Source organism: Saccostrea cucullata, unplaced genomic scaffold (genome assembly GCF_032062105.1).
Source record: "Saccostrea cucullata isolate Sc308-1 unplaced genomic scaffold, CSIRO_AGI_Scuc_v1 ctg819, whole genome shotgun sequence".
Lineage (NCBI taxonomy): Eukaryota > Metazoa > Mollusca > Bivalvia > Ostreida > Ostreidae > Saccostrea > Saccostrea cuccullata.
Window position 1 is genome coordinate 110031 of NW_026918910.1, and position 12726 is coordinate 122756.

At 34.4% G+C, this 12726-nt stretch overlaps 2 protein-coding genes across 2 annotated transcripts; one reads left to right on the forward strand and one right to left on the reverse strand.

The window, feature by feature from the left end:
* Positions 1 to 2012: 2012 nt before the first annotated feature.
* Positions 2013 to 3985, reverse strand: LOC134275569 (hippocalcin-like protein 1). The gene is made up of 2 exons (XM_062757839.1): positions 3479 to 3985; positions 2013 to 2865 (listed from the first exon to the last, which is right to left on the reverse strand). The coding sequence occupies exons 1-2, from the start codon at positions 3863 to 3865 to the stop codon at positions 2692 to 2694; spliced, it is 561 nt and encodes a 186-aa protein (XP_062613823.1). The 5' UTR covers positions 3866 to 3985; the 3' UTR covers positions 2013 to 2691.
* Positions 3986 to 6867: 2882 nt separating this feature from the next.
* Positions 6868 to 8204, forward strand: LOC134275579 (uncharacterized). The gene is made up of 5 exons (XM_062757849.1): positions 6868 to 6941; positions 7098 to 7191; positions 7318 to 7449; positions 7648 to 7712; positions 7833 to 8204. The coding sequence occupies exons 1-5, from the start codon at positions 6930 to 6932 to the stop codon at positions 7968 to 7970; spliced, it is 441 nt and encodes a 146-aa protein (XP_062613833.1). The 5' UTR covers positions 6868 to 6929; the 3' UTR covers positions 7971 to 8204.
* The last annotated feature ends 4522 nt before the right edge of the window (positions 8205 to 12726 follow it).

Below are 12726 nucleotides of genomic sequence, written 5' to 3' on the forward strand. Positions count from 1 at the left end.
CATAGCTCTACTAAATCAAAAAATATGGGCAAGGTTAAAGTTTTTGCGAACAAACAGACAGGCAGACGAGTGGATACGACAAAAACTATATACCCCCGAATCTTCGATTACGGGGGCATTAAAATGCCATATAGATTATCGATATATACAGGTGTATTCATATTGACGCTCAATGCTACCCTGTGACAAATATCTTTCTTTGTGTACGGACTATGCGAAAACAATAAAAGAAAATAGATAAAAGAAATACAAGAAAAATACATGTATATGACCTTTTTTATGCGCCCGAATCGATAGATCCGAGGAGTATATTGTTTTTGTCCTGTCTGTCTGTCTGTCTGTCTGTCTGTTTGTTTGTCCCCAAACTTTAACCTTCGCCATAACTTTTGAACCATGAAAGATAGAGACTTAATATTTGATATGCATACTCCACTAATTAAGCTCTTTCAAATGACACCAAGGTCAATGACCTTGTGACCTTGACTGTGGCCTATATGCTAAAAATAGTTTTTTCTGCAAAATTTAACCTTCGCCATAACTTTTGAACCATAAAAGATAGAGACTTCATATTTAGTATGCATATTCTTCTAATCAAAATCTTTGAAATGACACCAAGGTTAATGATGACCTTGACTGTGACCTATATGCTAAAAATAGCTTTTTTCGAACTTTGTTGCTGCCGGGCGCATAGTGTTTCACAAACACATCTTGTTCTGTCATAATTTTAAAAAAGCGGAATAGTTTTTCTGGTATTTTTCTCTTATTATTGATGAGAATAAGTTCCATTTACAATTTCCATGTAATTTTTTTAAAAACTTTTCACCAAACATGCTGTGTAATTTCACTTATTTCCATAATATGTAAGAGACTTCAATTACATCCAGGATACAATCTGACCCGCCTCCGACGTCTCAATTCCATTACCTTTGTCGATTGCATTCTATACGTGGTTAATTACACCTGTAACCAGATAACCATCTTACAAAATTACACCTGCAGAAATGAAGATCTCCGATAAAACTTTAATAAAGACCGGAGAAATATATTTGAATGATTCTTTATAACACTTATTAGACATTTATACACCTAGCATGTGCTTGAAAAGAATACGTACTTTATATTACATTTAGTAAAGAGAAAAATGAAATTAACTTCCGGGTTCCAGTCCATTTTCTGAACAGATTTTTTCCCATACACAATGCGTTTAAAACCTAACCCTAGGATTAACAAATTATACATTTGTGATGAAAGGTCATTCCTTTCTGCAAGGTGACTTAAAGTTATGAGCCTATGTTTACTTTTCTGCGAATGTTCATTTTTCTGCGAATCGAGTTTTTCCGCGAAAAAAATTCTGGATTGCGTTCAAGATCGTAGCGGCCAACCTGGCAGCATAGGTGTTATAGATATCCATCTCTACTGAACAGACAGCTAGTTTAGCCGCTAAATTTCAGATTGTAAACTTATTTCTGGAACAAAAAGACTTTATTTCAAGCGAAAATATAAATCTAAATTTACATTTAATTCTCTCTGGTGTGCAAAATGAAACCCCTTTTAGGTAAGGATGCCATTTTGGATTTGGTACTTATGCTAGCTCTCTCTTATGTACAATGTAGCGGCTAGGTTAGCTCTCCCTTCAAGAGCGTAGTATCCGTAGCGACTACGAAGCAGTAATGCTTTTAAACGCATCCCTTCTTTCTGTGAAAAAACTACTTTTTGTTATTTTATTTCAAGCTACTTCACCCGTCAGCATATTGGCGATGATCCCCTTGCAACGGAGTTGCGGATAGGATATAGTTACGCGATTGTGCGTGTTCTGTTTGTCCGTGTCGAAACGGAAGTGAATTGCATTTGGACCGATGAAGAGTGCTGTCTTGATTTATAGATATTCTTTTTGCCAAGGGATGCAAAAGTTTAATATACCATTTAATAGCCTCTGTCTGTTTACTATTGGAAAGTGCATTGGCGGCGAAAAGGATACAAAAGACGTTATTCAAACAAAACAAACAAAGAAATATTTTTCAAATTGTATTTACAAGAAATTGTCTTTATTAATGTTTTTAGTATAGTAGTAACCAATAACATGTAATTTTCACAGTCATTGAACCAAACGCTGATATCTAAGTCTTAACAACTCTTGAACATGATATGCCCAGTTTGTACTGGCAATACAACATATAAAAGACAACTTGTAGAACTCTTGTTTGGGTAAATCATAATGGTTGCATTGTCTTCGTGGAATTTTGCCTATAAATGAAAATTCAGTACATATGTATTTACCGGTTTATCAAAAGGAATTTTAAAAGATCTTAGAGTTAGACACAACCGCACACTAGGAACTTGATGCATATTATGTTACACAAATGATTTATTCCCTAGATGTAAAAAATAAAGTAATAATTTTATCTTCAAACAAGGAAGTTCCTTTGATGACAAATTTTTTATTTAAATTTCTATCCAAAGAAAATCAATTGCACATGATTGAACTATTGAAATAATCCCGGTAGTAAATGGAACATACAAAAGAATGTCAAATGATTGGCACAAAATATTAACTCCGAACTTGGGTGCCTTTAATTGGCTGTTCAGAACAAGTGTTTCTTTGTACACGGTATGTAAATATTATATTTTGCTGCGTTTATTTAAACACCGTGTATCATTACCACTCATTGTGGCGATCTTCAATAAGGATTGTCATGAGTCGGGATCGGGTTGCAGTAGCTTGATAACGAAGTCGTTCTTGGAGGCCCCGTGGAGGAATTCCTCACGGCTGATCCGCTCATCCTTGTTTATGTCCATGTCAGAGAAGATTTCGTGGGTGAGTTCCTCTACAGACTTTACTGTGGTGGTCGTCATCTTACAGATAGACTGCAAAAAGTCATAGAAATAAAATCAGAACAAATTCCAGAATAAATAGTTTTTGAAAGTTTGATTTCCAATACAGTTTATGAATAAATATACTGACTTTCCATTGCTTAATAGCTGGTATTTCAACTTTTGAACTCAATTTATTATACATGTACCTGTTTTGATGAGGTCAAATTTTATAGGTTGAAGTAAAATATATTGGTTTGCAGGGTTTGGATGTGGTATAAAGATGAAATATTGTAGTACTTAGTCTTCAGTTTATATTTTAACATTTCGTGGTGGATATGGATTTGTGGACCTCTATATACATACAAATTAAACCCAACAAAATTATTTATTTCCAGGATATTAAATGCAAGTTAATAAAAGATAAACTCTATTTAATACTTGATCTTACAATAAGGATAGGCAGCATTCAAGATTAGTTAGTATAAGCGTTCGAATAAGCTGGCCTGTATTAAGTGAATTTTTCTGAGAGTGTTCGAAGATTAACCTGGTATCCTCCAAGTTAGCATGCATATATATTCAAGAATCTTGAGTATTAATAGAACATTGTTAATTATTAGAAATAAAACCGAGTGAAGGGGACCCAGGCCTGCATTTAAAGGTTTACCGTAATGATCTTGCTCATCTCGTCTTTTGTGATAAATCCATCTCCGTTGATATCATAAACGCGGAAGGCCCAGTCCAGTTTTTTGTCCATCTCCTGAGAACTGGACACAAACAGTCCCACAACAAATTCCTGGAAGTTCACCATTCCATTTCCGTCAGTGTCGAACGTGCGAAACACGTGCTCTGCGAACTCTCGAGCATCTCCAGAAAATATTTTATCATACACTTCAATAAAGTCTTTCCTGGTGAGTTGAGCTTTACCCGGCGTCAGAGATTCCTGGAAGTCCTTGTACCACGTCTTAATATCCTCGTCTGTTAGGTCCGATCCCAGGTGTTTCTGTAACTCCTCTATGGTCTTTGGATGTAATTTTGCCCCCTTGTTTCCCATTTCTTATGAAAATAGAGTCCAGAGTCGTTGTGGCTTATGTTAAAACTGAGAAGGACGGAAGTAGTTCTAGATTATGCAATGTGTCTGCCTTTTTATACCGACTTCAACACGGTTGGATGATGATGAGCTATCTGATTTTTAAAGAGATAGTGTGTATACAATTGAGGTACTGGCTTGAGGTAAAAACAGGGTATTCATAGAATTAGCTGAATACCGAAGAGACAATTATTATACACTGGTAACAAAGACAGCATGCAAGCTTTTCGTTTTATATAATGGGGAAATAGCAAGCAAAACTTTGACTTTATTTATACCCGAAACATGACTGCATGCATGTTTTAAACAGATGCAACCGTCGCCTTGTGACAGAATGTTTATTTAAATACCTTTTTTTCATTTTAAAAACACTTGGCTTTTTTACTAGTATGTCCCCGTAAGCTCTGCATATAGTTTTTGGTCTGTCCGTCTGGCTGTTTGCCCGCAAAATCTTCAACCTTGGTCATAACTTTTGAAAAGCCAGGGCTTTCATATTTTCTGAATCTTTTCGACAAAGATTTTTCTTTTGACACCAACACTTGTGTTTGAACTTGGAATTTGACCTACTTTAATAAAATGTTAACCTTGGCTTTTCATTGAACATTGGTGTATTGGCCTTAGCGTTTGACATATATACTTTTCTTATACTTTAACCCTAGCGATGACTTTTGAATGGTTGTTACCAGGAATTTCATAATTAATAAGTATTTCTTGTGAACAGAACTTTTTTGATGATAAAAGTTTTCGACCACTAACCTTGATCTTGGAGCATGACCTACTTTTGTAAACTTGATCCTTGGCAATAACTTTGGTGCTATAACTTTCACATATCACATAAGTATTCCATTAGACAAGACCCTTGTTTGAATAATAATAGTTTTTACCTATTTGCCCTACCTTTAACAAGATGTGTTCGTGAAACACTGATGCCCCGTATGGCATCATAGCGAAGATTAAACTTTTCTCAAATGCAAATTTAATATATTGGTACCAAAAGTATAAGGTATTCTCACTGGAAATACAACTGTGAAATATGAAAGTAGGCCAAGGTTAAAGTACTCATAGTTCGGAAATCTATAAGGTCAATGTGAAAAGGTCAAGGTTATTGGTATCCAATGAAAGGTCTTGCCACAAAAAATACATGTGAAGTTTGGAAGCCCTAACCCTTTAAAAGTTATGGCCATGGTTGAAATTTTTAAAAAGTAGGTCAAACTCCAAGGTCAAGGTCAAAGGTCTTGCTATCAAATAAAATGTCTTGTTACAAGGATTAAATATTCAAAGTATAAAATCACTGGCCCTAACACTTTGAAAGTTATGGTCAAGGTTTGCTTTTTAAGTCAAACTCCAAGGTCAAGGTGAAAGGGTCAAAGTTCTTGGTATCCAATGAAGGGTCTTCTCACAAGGATTACATATGTAAAGTACGCATGAGATCACTAGTCCCTAGCATTCAAAAGTTATGGCCAAGGTTAAAGTTTTTTTTATAAGTACAAAAATATCCAAGGTCAAGGTCAAAAGTTCAAGGTAATTGGTATCAAATGAAAGGTCTTGCCACAAAGAATACATATATGAAGTTAGAAAGCCCTAGCCTGAAACCTTCAAAAGTTATGACCAAGGTTACAAATTTTAAAAAGTAGGTCAACCTCCAAGGTCAAAGGGTCAAAGGGCTCGCTATCAAAGGTTTTGACACAAGGATTAAATATGTAAAGTATTAAAGCAATAGCCCTAACCCTTTAAAAGTTATTGTCAAGGTTTGCTTTTTAAAAGAAGGTCAAACTCCACGGTGACGGGTCAAAGATCTCTGTATCCAGTGACGGGTCTTCTCACAAGGATTACATAAGTGAAGTATGAAAGCCCTATCCCTTACTGTTCAAAAGTTATGGCCAAGTTTTTTCATAAGTACAAAAATCTCTAAGGTCAAGGTCAAAACAAGGTTGGTGGTATCCAATGAAAGGTCTTCTCACAAAGAATACATATGTAAAGTATAAATGTCCTAGTATCTACTGATATCAAAAGATATGGTAAAAGTAAAAGTTTGGAATTTTTATGTAAAAGTGGGTCAAACTCCAAGGTCAAAAGGTCAAATTTGGTGGTACCCAAAAGAAAGGTCTTGTCACAAGGAATACACCTGTGAAATATGAAAGCCAAAGCTCCACCAAATCAAAAGTTATGGGCAAGGTTAAAGTTTTTGCCGACAAACAGACAGACAGATTTGTTCTATAACAGTATAATATCTCCACTTTACTCACTGTTTAATAATGGGGAAAATTTTGCATTTTTATGAGTCATGTAATTTAAATAAAAAAGAAGTTACTCTATAACCCTTCCCAACAAAGAATGGATCAGTCTGTGACTTACTGGGTAATAAAGTTATATACAGTTGTATTCGGTATTACCCAACAAAGCAAAGACAAGTCTGTGACTAAATGGCTTATACATCTATATTTTGAGTATTACAAAACAAAGCATAAACAAGTCTGTGATATTACCGAACAAAGCATGGACAAGTCTGTGACTTAATGGGTCATACCTCTATATATTGGGTATTACCCAACAAAGCATGGACAAGTCTGTGACTTAATGGGTCATACCTCTATATATTGGGTATTACCCAACAAAGCATGGACAAGTCTGTGACTTAATGGGTTATACATCTATAAGTACGATGTATGACAACTGGGCCAAAAAGTAACAATTGCAGGACAATTTTTTTTTGTTTTTGTTCGTTTGTTTAGTGTTCTTTTTCAAAGAAAATTGACATTACATACACAGTAATCTATATAAAGAACACCCGCTCTAAAAAAAACAATCGGGTTATAGCGAGTCATCAATATGATGACGTCATAATGAGACACGTCATAATGCATGAACGTCACAAAGGTTGCGAACCTTTTCTGTCGGCCAGAAAACATTTGGATTAATCTGCGATTGTAAATCAGCTTAATAGATGGAGGTTTTGGGAGATAAAACGATTGAACAGTGTCTTGCAATAAGTTTGTCAGATTATTTATCAAAAACAAAGACTGGAACAATGACCACAGTGGTAAGCTTCAACAGGCACTTATTATTTTGATAATTTATTTTTTTTGGGGGGGGTGGGGGGTGGGGGGATTAATTTTTACATTAATCAGTGGCTATGAAATGTATTTAATGTAATCAAGAATTTCCATTCTAAAATTCTTTTTCATTTACTTTCTAGAGACGAAACATTTTACAAATGGCAATATTTCTCTTTGGAAAAGAAAACACGGATGGATATGGATTTGTGTATTCCGAAAAGAAAGACGTTGCTGGTAAGACAATGAAATGTATATATGCATACTCGTATATATAAATTCAAAATTTTTTTTTCGATTTGCAAAAAGTTCTAAGAAGATTACAAACCCGTTGTATATACCGGTATATGTTTTTATTACCAGTGCAACAGAAGAGATTTCTCATCTTCTCCTACTTGTTCCTCGAAGCCCTTAAGAAAAACACTATTTCGGACAAAGCCATTGCCATTCACAACAGTCTATGGTCTCAACATTTACAGCACCTGGCCAACTGTGGTGAGTTTAATTCTTTGTGTTTGTTATACCAGATAGTAACTTTTTTATATATTTTTTTATGTTGAAACAGCATTTCATGGAGATTTTTTTTTTTATTTTCAATTTTTCTCCCTTAAACATATTAATTGATACTTCCAATTCCGTTCAGAATAATCAGGTATAATTTTCATCAAAACTAATCAAATTTTTTTTCTTCAGGAAATGAGAAGGCAGCAAAGTGCTTCATAAGAATTTTGGAGGACAGGGAAGAAACTGTTTTCAATGTAAGTACCATCTCTGGGACACTTTCAATATTTAAAGTCGGGCTCAGTGCATCTTAAACTGAATACGTGTTTCTTGTTCAGTCTACAGTTATTCATAACAAATCAATTTTATTATTACAGATTAAAAGACTTCAACATCATCTTAAATCCATAGACATACATCATGAAACTGGAATTGAAGAGAAGAAAATTAAGTTCCGCTGTAGGAAACCGAATGTATTTGAGATAATCAGAATAAAGTTGAGAAAACTGTATTAACATTTAAATGACTCTCGGGATTCTTTTTCCCCAAAGTTTCAGGACATCAACTGTAAGGAATTCGTATACATGACATGTGGCAGTTCAATTAAATGACATCATAACCACTCAGCACCACCACCGCCATCATCATCATCTTATCATTACCACAATCATCATTTCTTGTCATTGGTTTTTTTTTTTCAAATTGGTTTCATTGAAGAATTATTTCCATATTATAATGCATCTCTTTTAAGGTTTAATCATGTTTTCTTTGTAATTAAAATTGAGATTTGGAGTCATTGATAAGAATTAAACCCATTTATCACTTTTTATCCATTATGTTGTTGTTTTCATTCCTACTGCTGTAAGTAATACAAATGTTAAATAACAGAAGGCATACTCTCAGGAATTCCTAAATTTGCTTTGGGCCACTGTGTGGGAGAAAAGTGGGATTTTTAGTACAATCTACTTCTTTATTTCATTTTTCTCCCAATGGGCTTTTTCTTCCAACTTTGTTAAAATGGAATGAATCCCACAGATATTGACAATGAGTCTTTTTTCAATGTACATGATGGGAGAAAGAGATGTGTTTTTGAAACACTGATGCCCTCTACGTCAACATAGCGAAGATTAAACTTTTCTAAAATGCAGTATATTGGTACCAAAAGAAGGGCATTCTCACTGGAAATACTATTGTGAAGTTTTTTTTTTCATAAGTACGAATATCTCCAAGGTCAAAAGGTCAAGGTAAATGGTATGCAATTATGAAAAGTTTTACTACAAAGAATACATAATTATGTAAAGAATGGAAGCCATAGTCCTAATCCTTAAGAGATTATGACTAAGCCAGTAAGGTTAAAAAGTATGTAAACTCTGGGGTCAAGGTCAAAGGTCTTGCTCTCAAATGAAAGGTCTTATTACAAAAATTTAATATGTAAGGTATGAAAGCACTAGCCCTAACCCTTTAAAAGTTATGGTCAAGGTTTGCTTTTTAAAAGTAAATCAAACTCCAAGGTCAAGGTCAAAAGGTCAAAATTGTTGATATCCAATGAAGGTCTTGTCAAAAGGATTGCATATGTGAAGTATGAACACTCTAGCCCTTACTGTTCAAAAGTTATGGCCAAGGTCAAAGTTTGTATAAAGTAGGTCAAGCACCAAGGTCAAGGTCAAATGGTCAAAGTTGTTGATATCCAATGAAAGTTCTTCTCACAAGAATTACATATATGAAGTATGAAAACCCTAGGCCTCACTGTTCAAAATTTATGGCCAAGGTTAACGTTTTTTACAGAAGTACAGAAATCTCCAAGGTCAAGGTCAATAGATCAAGGTTGTTGGTATCCAATGAAAGGTCTTGCCACAAAGAACTGATATTTGAAATATGAAATTCCTAGTATCTACCATTTAAAAATTACAGCCAAAGTAACAGTTTAGATTTTTTGTGTAAAAATGGGTGGAACTCCAAGGTCAAGGTCAAAGGGTCAAGGTTCTTGATATCAAATGAAAGGTCTTGTCACAAGGATTAAATATGTGATGTATGAAATCCCTAGTCCTAACCCTTCAAAAATTATGTTCAAGATTGTATATGAAGAGTAGGTCAACCTCCAAGGCGAAGGTCAAAATTCTTGGTATCCAATGAAGGTTTTTCACAAGGTCTACATATGTGAAGTATGAAAGTCGTAGTCATTACCGTTCAAAAGTTATGACTCAAGGTTAAAGTGTTCTTCATAGGTACAGAAATCTCCAAGTTCAATGTATCAAGGTCAAGGTTGTTGGTACTCAATAAAAGGTCTTGCCACAAAAAATACATAACTGAAGTATAAAAGTCCTGGTATCTACTATTCAAAAGATATGCCCATTGACCTTGACCTTGGAGTTTGGCCTACTTTTAAAAAGCAAACCTTGATCATAACTTTTGAAGGGTTAGGCTAGTGCTTTCATACTTTTTGATATTTGATCCGTTTGACAAGACCTTTCATTTGATATGATATTTTGAGAATACCCTACTTTTGTTACCAATATTTTTTTTTTATTTGCAACCAAGAAAAGTTTTATCTTCGCTATGTTGCCATACGGGGGCATCAGTGTTTTACAAACACATCGTGTTGTGCCTGCGAAGTTAAAGATCATGCGTTCGCTATGTGACATTCGACATGATGTCATCTGTCCGTCTGTCACAAAAATATTTTAACCTTGGTCATATCTTTTGAATGGGAGGAGACGGGTCTTTCATGCTAGTATTACACATGTATATTACTTGTGACAAGACCTTTCTAAATACACAATGATTTTTTACCCGTGACCTTGACGTTTGGCCTACTTTTCAAAAATTTAAAAATTACATTAATTTGGCTATACATGTACTTTTTGGATGAGAAGAGATGGGGATTTCATATTATACAGGTGTATTACCTGTGACAAATCCTTTCTTAAAACACTATGATCTTTTACTCCGTGACCTTGGAGTTTCACTTACTTTTCAACTATGTTATTTTTTCCTTGTGAATTTTTAAGAGATAGGTCTCTCACAGTTGATACACTATACCTAATTAATGACATTTTAACCCCAAAGACACCGAAATTAAGCGGGGGTCGACAATTTATGAAGTTGCTTGTTTTTATTTTTTTAGTTCTTAATCACACTTTCTATTTATAAATATAGCTACCTATTTTTGTATACAATGATTAATTTGTATTTCATAGTGCTAATGCCTTTTTTTAGACCCATGGTCATTAATTCACCAATAATACCCTGGTTGTATTATAGTACATACCCATTGCTTCACCAATTATTCAATACCACATTCAGACTACTTTTTTAACATTACCTTGTATTCGAGGATGTACATTGTAGCCTATATCAATTTTTATTACATGGTCGTCACCGGAAGCCTGTTCGGATGGGTCTTTTATTCCACCAGATTTTATAGATCTGGGCAATGAAAAAAAAAGCGTTACCAGTGCACTGGAGTGTTTTCCAGATTATCATTCAAGGCGCATTTCCATAGCGATCAAAAAAAATAATAACCGCTTTTGAATTGATTTTAATTCAAGCCGTCTGGAATAAAAAGTGTCTTTTTCTTTTCTTTTTTTTTTAATTGAAATGAATTCATGAGAGTATTTACATGTACTAGTATTATCTTTGAATGTTTTAGAGTTTTAAACGGTACACATGGCCGTAGGAACCGAGGGAGGGGGAAAGGGGGCGTGTCCCTCCAATCATTTTGCCGATATATAGAACACTTACCAGACAATTGTGACCCCCTCATAAAATAACGTCTGATGCCTTTCAGTTTTAATTTCTTTTTATTGTCGAGGAATTTTTAGTTGTTGATAGTTACCGAAAATGTATGGTTGCCCCCCCCCCCCCCCTCCGCACTGAAATTGCTTCCTAGCTACGAGTCTGAAAAATGTATATCACTACCGCTAGTTGTATCGGTTTGTTCCCATTTCGCTTTAACTGTAAAATTTAGCATTCCCATTTCGCCTTAGAAAGCTCTCAGGTGAATTAAGGTGATGAAGATTTAATATATTTAGCCTAGAGTATTTAAAAAAAACAAAACTTGGTATTATATGCATTATTTCATTCAGTGTATTCATAAATTCACATTGACTGTTAAATTCAATCTAAAAAAAATTATCATTTAAATTATAATATTTACAAATACTAAAATTCCCATTTCGCCTTAGTACTTTTTAACTTTTTCTTATCTGAATTTCACAGTTTCACATCCATATCTAAGTAATTCGGATTCTTTAAATACTTATATTATTTTCCACATCAATCTACGAAAAAAAAATTCGGGTAGTACTCATCATTATCATACCAGCAATGATAAAAAAAATGCTTTCTTTTCAATGGGTTAGTTTTGTTACCTTTCGTGGGAAAAATATAATTTTAGAGCCCTTTCTTGTACATACACGTATAATTAAAAAAGAGTGGATACCCTATTATTTAAAGTTTCATACAAAACGACCGACTTTAACATTAACAAAGAGCACCATACAAGTTTTGAAAGCTAAACCGATACCACGTTTTTTCTATTTCTTATGCATACATGACGGGTTTAGTTTCATGTAACCGATTTTTCCTGGGTATAGCTGATTTTTTTGTGTGTAAAACCCATTATTCAGAAGTAGACTTCTAATCAGTTTGTCCCGTCTAGAGTAATGAAAAATTAAACTTCATTGTATTATAATACCGGAGTGAAAACTGCACTTTTTATAACTGTAAACCAAGGTAATGGCTACTTGATAGACATGGAATTCAATATATCAAGGGTATTTACGTTGCCACCAGAATAGATTGACTTAATCATAGGTGTTTTCAGAAGAAAAACCATAGACAAGACCAATTATGAAATCCAAAACCCTTCTATTATATAATCTGAATCCAGCTGAGAATGAAATTTGCTTTTCTGCATCATGTTAAATTTTCTGCTTAGATCACAGCAGTGGCGTAGCATCGTTTTTGAAAGTGGGGGGGGCCAGCCAGAGAAAAAAATTTTTGCCCAAAGTCGAAAATCCTATTTCGTGGGGGGGGGGGGGGGGGGGAAAAAGGTAAACTTTTTCTCAGTGTCAACTACTTTTTGTATCCATACATTTTCGGTACATCACTAAAAGTCTAAAAGTGGGGGGGATGCCAACCAGGTTTTCAGTTAACATTTCCTTTAGTATAAGTAAGGTACATGGGGTATAGTTTTATGCAACCGAATTTTCCTGGGTATATAGCCGATTTTTTGGTTTAAACCATTTATTCAGAAGAAGACTCTCCCCC

What these genes read in the sequence shown, in the direction of transcription:
- LOC134275569 (XM_062757839.1), bottom strand. Translation starts at nt 3,865, where the DNA reads ATGGGAAACAAGGGGGCAAAATTACATCCAAAGACCATAGAGGAGTTA. An exon ending in AGATGAGCAAGATCATTACG is followed by an intron (nt 2,866 to 3,478) that starts GTAAACCTTTAA and finishes GACTTTTTGCAG; the next exon opens with TCTATCTGTAAGATGACGAC.
- LOC134275579 (XM_062757849.1), top strand. An exon ending in ACAGCACCTGGCCAACTGTG is followed by an intron (nt 7,450 to 7,647) that starts GTGAGTTTAATT and finishes TTTTTTCTTCAG; the next exon opens with GAAATGAGAAGGCAGCAAAG. An exon ending in GGGAAGAAACTGTTTTCAAT is followed by an intron (nt 7,713 to 7,832) that starts GTAAGTACCATC and finishes TTATTATTACAG; the next exon opens with ATTAAAAGACTTCAACATCA.